Here is a 6,746-nt window from a genome sequence, read left to right on the forward strand (position 1 = left end):
CTCTCTCTCTCTCTCTCTCTCTCTCTCTCTCTCTCTCTCTCTCTCTCGCTCTCTGTAAGACATGTTTGTTTGTTTGTTTTTTTAATGTGCCTAGCCTAGCTTCAAACTGTTGATTCTCCTGCCTCAGTTTTTCTGAGTGTTAGGTATGTGTTGTCATTCCCAGCAAAAATCTACTTCTTGGTTGGATGTGATGGCACGTGCCTTTAATCCTAATACTTAGGAGGCAGAGTCAGGCAGATCTCTGAGTTTGAGCGCAGCCTGGTCTACATAGCTAGTTTCAGAACAGCTAAGAGTGATGCTCTTCTGCATTGCCCGTTTTTAGGCCACAGCAAGAAGACACAGTAATGACACAATTAGGACAGGGGCTTCTCTCAGCACTATTTTTACAGATGGGTAATTCTTTGGTGCAGGGGACTGTCCTATACATTCTAGAGTATTTAATAGCACCTCGGGTTTCTATCTGCTAGATAGTAATAGCATCTCCATGTGACAATTAAAAAAAAAAGGGAGCAAAATTCTCTGTCTGCTGAAATCACTGAGTTAGAAGAAATGGCCAACTGAAGAGAAAGTGTCACATCCACTAACCGGTGGTCATATAACAAAAGACTCTTCTCAAGGGAGATATTCTCAGCTCTACTGGGGCCCTCCAAAACCATAACAGGGAGGAAAAAGCCTAGTCACTTTAGCTAAGACAATTAGAAACCCTTCAGCTGCCAGAAGTGCTTAGGAAGACTGTCGGGTGAGCGAAGCCAATGACGTCCTGCATACATCACGGCAGGCAGGACGGGCACCCAGCCTTTGAAGAGGCTCTTTTTAAGTTAACCTCCCCTCCAACTGAACTTTTTCCAAATCTCTTCCTGCCATTTGGAAGTTGAGTGATTCTCAGCTGCAAAGGCCTGTGTACACGGGGTGCAGATGGCAGCAGTTAGGGCCCTCACCAGATGCTGCAGTCTCTAATTTGATTGAAAGGATATAATTAGACAACAGAAACACTTTAATGAAAGAGGAAAACATGGAGGGAGGGAAGGATTGAAGGCCCTTAACTGATGCCAAAACACCCACCAGTAATAGAGGCTTTGAGTCTGGGGCACGGTGAGGGGAAGCCCCTGAAAAAGACAGTCCTTGCCCTGTTTATTTCCCCATAGACAGAGAAATGGGGATTTTATTATTGTAGATTTCCACTGTATTTTATGTGGGAACAAACTGATTAGAACCAGAAGATTCTTCGGAAGAACATCAAAGAAAAATAAATATGACTTCTGTGGTCATTATTAAAAATATTTTTACCAGCCCAGTAATTTTCTTTGAAGATGAATTTTTATAGATTGAACAGCAGCAAGTAATTTACATACTATGATGGGATTGGCTAGCAAGTCCTACTATTCTAGAAGAGAGCGTCTTGGCTGCCATGTTGTTACTTGATTCTGGGATACTAGAAAAGCTACAAACACCATAATGTATCTACTTTGGAGATACCACGTGTAGGATCCTCATACAGGCTGATGGCTACCACCATTATGAGTCATCTTTAAAAGTTGTCTAAGCTGTCTGTATTCTTTCCTGGCTTTAAAACTGAGTGTGAGTATACTGTTCTGGTTCTAACCAAGAATCTAACCAAACTGAAAGAAATCCAGTCCTCAAAATCTGCTGTTGCTAATGTGGTGCGACACTCGGGTTTTGGAATCGGCCACAGCCTCCTCAGCCCACTAGGGACAGGGCCTCGCCCTTGTGGTAAATTGAACAATAAAAGTTTAATGCTCTGGTTATGTGCCAGGGATTAAACTGTGGCAGGAGAAGCTGGAAGCTGGCCCTAGCAGGGGAGAAGCCCCCAGGGGTCCCTACAGCAGAAGTAAGAGACACAGTGGCAATCTGCCTGTAAGATGGCCTAAAGTTGGGAAGGAACTGCCTAGCTCCAACTTCATTCCTCCTCAAGCTGGCACAAGGCCAGCCTAAGGAGGTGCTTACCTAGAAAGAGGAAAGAACAGAGAAAGAGAGTTCTTTGGAGGAAAAGGCAAACTTCTGTAGAATGACATTTCTACAATGGCCCCTCTCTTCTCCCTGTTCTGGGGAAAAGAAATTATATCTTGGAAGGAAGGAAGACTGAAGGCAAGAAAGGGCAAAAACTTGTTGGACCCCAGTGTCCACTCCACCCAAAGGAACACTTTTGGGTTCTAGTACAAGTGTCAAGTTTAAACAGCACACAGAAGGAATCTCAGCCATCTTACCTAGGCAGAGGCTACACACCGAGCTAGTCAGATGTCAAATGAAGATGAACACTGGAGATGTTCTCACCTGCAAACCTGTGCAGGGTACTGAGGCACACTCCTCAGTCCTGCTGCTAAGTTTGTCCTTATTCAGGACATAAAACCTCAGACAAAAGCTACAAACCCCAACTTCCAGCTTCTGCCAAGCATTTCCCATTAACTGTCCAGCAGTACAAACAATCCGCTTGTTATGTTTCAATGTTTCACTTTTTTTTGTTGTTTTCAAAAATGCTTTAATAAAAAAAAAAAAGAAAAAAAGATTAGCCAAGATGATTATTGTTTTGTAAAGACACTTTAAAAGGACAACCTAAGCATCGAAGTAAAAACTAATAGCTTGGAAAAAACTAATAGTGACAGAAATTCTTTTCCCCAGTGGTTGTTTTTCAAGTTCTCAGGGCTGGTGCCACCTGCTGCCTGGGCTTTCCTCTGCAAAACAGAAGATCTCTCAACAGTCTGTTTCAAGTCACATCTGCAGGCTGAGTGAACAAACTGTGGGTTGGCTCTGAGGTGGGAATTATTTCCTTAAGTAGTGCACTGAACCGTGCTGAATCTCTATTTATTAATAAACTAAATTTATGTATACAAGCTTTTCCCAGTCAGCTGTATCTTTTTAAAAATCATGGTGAATTATAAAATTTACCATTTTAACTAGCACTTTCTCCTTGCCTACTGGGCCTTGTTACACGGCACAGGCAGGCTGCTGGCCTCAAACTAGTCTCTCATCTCATCTTTCCAAATAGCTGGAGTACAACTGTATTATCACTGTGCCTGACTCCCAGATGTATCTAAAAGTTAATTCACACTAAATGGGAAAAGGTCTGCTCCTGCAGTAAAATCAGCCTACTTTGTTGCTTTTTCCAGATCAGTAACCACTTAAAAGTCAGTTCACATGACCTAGAGCTAGGTTAGCATAAGTGCAGCCTACGAGCCAATCATGACCCATAAACCAAATTCAGACTGGGTTTTTAATTATAAAAAATTAAAAAAAAAGACAAGATACTGACATGTACAAATGATATAAAGATTTAAATTTCAATGTTCAAAGAGTTTCATTAAAACACAACAATGAAGCCAGGTATGATGTTATTGCTCCAGCCCTTTAGAGGCAGAGGCAGCCATATCTCTGTGAATTTGAGGCCAGCCTGTTCTATGTAGTGAATAACAACAGCTGGAGATGCAGTAAGACTATGTCTTGGGGAAAAAAAAACAGCAATGCCTATTCATTTTGTCCATGACTACTTTTACTTATACAGTCGGAGGTGAGAAGCTGCATCTGTTCCAGTCGATGGGCCACAAGGCCTATAAAGCATTTACTGTTTTGCCTTGGTCTAGAGCAGTGGCTAAACCCCTTTGCGGGGTCAAATAACCCTTTCAGGGTTACGTACAGTCGTCAGAAAATGCAGATATTTACATTATGATTCATAACAGTAGCAAAATTATGGTTGTGAAGTAGCAATGAAATAATTTTATGGGGGGGGGGTGTTGTCACCACAACATGAGGAACCATATTAAAGGGTCAGAGCATTAGCAAGGTTGAGAACTACTGATCTACTGCCTTAGGTAGAATTCCAGGCTCAAAAATTCTAAACTAGGGGCCATTGAGACGACTCAGAAGTTACAGGTGTTTGTATTAAGCTTGATGATCTTGATTTAATCTCTGGGACCAACAAGGTCGACAGAGAGAATGACTAACCAAAATACTCTGATTTTCACATTCACTCCATTAAGCCCTCATGTCCATACTTCCCCAATAAATAAATTCTTGAAAATTTTAGATTCTACACTAATGATGATACACTGCCATCTACCAAAAATTCCCAATGTGGATATTATGAAGCTGTAAGTTTGTTTTAATCATTTTGCTTTTGGTTCATCTATGCTAAACTCTGAACATATTGATAGATAGCTATATTGAGCACACTAACTTGTATTGGTTAGGAGTGAGCCTAAATGTAACACTTTCTTGCTTTGAGATTTATAAAAGGAAAGCCAGGTGATGATGATGGACCCCTTTAATCCCAGCATTCAGGAGGCAGAGGCAGTCGGATCTCTGTGAGTTTGAGGACAGCCTGGTCTTTAAAAAAAGGGGGGGGGAGGAGGGTACTCACTGCATTTTAAACACTTAAGTTATTCATCTATGGGGCTAAGAGAATGTACTATAGAGTATGAAGGTAAGCAAACTCAGGTTTTATAACAACACACATTACTGACTAATAGGACAAATTCCAGATGAGAAGTCAGGGGAGGATGGTGAGAGGCAAGAGAAGGCCTCCACTAACCCGTCTTCTTATCAGTTGTGAAAGACGAGAAAGCGTGACAAAAGAACGGAGAGACTGGAGATCATTTGGGGTTGGCTGTACACTATAATTAGAATAACACTGAAGGAGAATGAGCTAACTGTTTTTATAAAGTCAGCATTCAAAAATGCAAACCACCAGTAATTTAAATATTACAAAGTTGTGCAGAATATAAGTATTGGAATAATTTTTTCCATCCACAAAATTTTAGAGAAAATTACAGTATCACAAAATATGAAATGGTAAGTTTGGCATATTCTCAGTGTACAGCATTTTTTTTTTAATTGGAAAGGATTTAACAAACTAGTGGCTAGGTTCTTGACAGGATATGATGCTGAAAACCATGTGGTTTGTTTCTGAAACTGCTTCTGAAACCAGAGGGGAACCATCACAAAGGCACTGATGTAGCAGAATGCTAAGCGACCAGGCTGATGAGAGTTTGAGTTACTTAGCAAACTGTTTCACAACAGCCATGAAATTTGTCCTTACTCAAGACTCCTAAATAAAAGCATACCAGCTTTACCCAAGAGCTGTTGCATCTGACCTAGTACAGCAAAGGTGCCTAACAGATGTCACCTCCCTGCAAGCGTGGGCAGAATAGGCTCCCAATGCTTTCCAGAGCTATACTGTGCCCTTTCCGGGAAGGAAAACCAGTCTTGTTTTCACCCGTACCTCTCTCTCTCTCCAAAGTGTACTCCTGAACACACAGATAGCAAAGTGGAAGGGGTTACTAGGTTACAGTTATGTTGACACATCCTGGCTCTTGAAACGTCCCTCCTTCCCTCCTGTTCACATACTACAAACAGTAGAAGTTAGCAAATTATAGAAGTTCCATAGAAGGCAGCAATCACCTAGAAACCACTTCTACTGAGTCTCAGGTTTGGAGTGTTGGGAACCCCTCATTCTGCTGTCCCAAAGCCCAGCTTTGCCTTTTGCCGGGATTCATCCTATAAGAAATTCAGTATTTGCAGGGTAAACGAGGTGTCTAGTCTTTAGTGATCTGGGAAACACTATAAAAACTATTAAAATGTTTACTGACTGTTTGTACATGGTGGAACACTCTAAGCAAGTTAAATGATAACAGTGTTATCATTTAACGTTCACCAACACTGCGCATGGGAGTGAGTTACCATCATGCCCCCCTTTCAGATCAAGTAACAGGTTCAAGCAGCTCAAAGTCTCCCTCAAAATCACACAGAAAATAAATCTCAGCCTTTCCCCTAAATCCAAGCTGGCAAGAAAACAAAGCAACTCTGAGTTTTTTTTCACCAGCAAACCCCTGTCTTCACAACATCACAATATGCAACTCAGGGTAGAGACCCCAGTGGCAGGTTCACCAATGACCTATGCTCAGTAGCACTCAACAACCTGCAAAGAAATTGAACTGGGCCAGACAACACCCTCATGCCTATCCTTCCACTGGGAAAAGATTCTGCGGCAAGGAAGGGCGTGTGGGAACTAAGCTTCCATCCCAGCTTCCATCCTGGCTAAGGGCACCTCCTCGGGTGAACCGCGCGGGGGACTCGGCCTGGGAAGCAGGACTCCGGACTCCTGCACTCCGTACGCGCGACCTTAGCCGTCACGCACCCCTTCTCTCCCGAAAGTAGTGAGCAGAGTCCGGAAAAGTTCGAAGCCGGCACGCGGGGCAGAGTCCCGGTAACGCGGGACAGGCGCGTCCACGCCGCGTGCCAGGACAGAAGCCCAAGCATCGGGTTCTCCGGGGTCCACGCGCGAGAGAGGGCGAGCGGGGCTTGTGGGGGCCGGGGTCTCACTCACCGGGGCTGGGGCGGGTACCGGGCGCGGGCCGGGCCGCCAGACTGAGAGCAGCGGCGGAGAGCAGCGCGAGGCGGGCGGCGGGCGGCGCCATGGGCCGTCAGTGCGGGACCCCCGGGCGCGGCCCGGGGCAGAGGGGGCAGCACCGGGAGCCGGGGGCGGCCATGGGAGCAGGACGGAGCTCAGCGTTGCCCCGCCCCTGCCGCCCGGCCCGCCCTCCTCAGCTCCGCCCCGCCCTCTTGAGCGCCGCCCCGAGTGCCAGCCTCCTGCAAGGCTCTAGAGCCGAGCTGACTGCACATGCGCGTTTTAGTCGCGGCCTGCCACTCACGCGCCAGAGCCGGCCCCAGCCCCGCCCAGCCCCGCCCCCACGGGCCGCGAGGTGAGGCCACCCGAGGTGTGGAGTCTGCAGGTG

General features: G+C 45.1%; 1 protein-coding gene across 1 annotated transcript in view; it reads right to left on the reverse strand.

Moving 5' to 3' along the window:
• Kremen1 (kringle containing transmembrane protein 1) overlaps positions 1-6,444 on the reverse strand; it is a 72,551-nt gene extending 66,107 nt beyond the window's left edge. The window contains exon 1 of the mRNA XM_028758121.1: positions 6,338-6,444. Coding sequence (XP_028613954.1) covers positions 6,338-6,428 — 91 coding nt within the window. The 5' untranslated portion in view covers positions 6,429-6,444. The remainder of the gene's footprint in view (positions 1-6,337) is intronic.
• Positions 6,445-6,746: the final 302 nt, after the last annotated feature.

The sequence above is a fragment of the Grammomys surdaster genome, unplaced genomic scaffold, assembly GCF_004785775.1.
Source record: "Grammomys surdaster isolate TR1022 unplaced genomic scaffold, NIH_TR_1.0 126187, whole genome shotgun sequence".
Lineage (NCBI taxonomy): Eukaryota > Metazoa > Chordata > Mammalia > Rodentia > Muridae > Grammomys > Grammomys surdaster.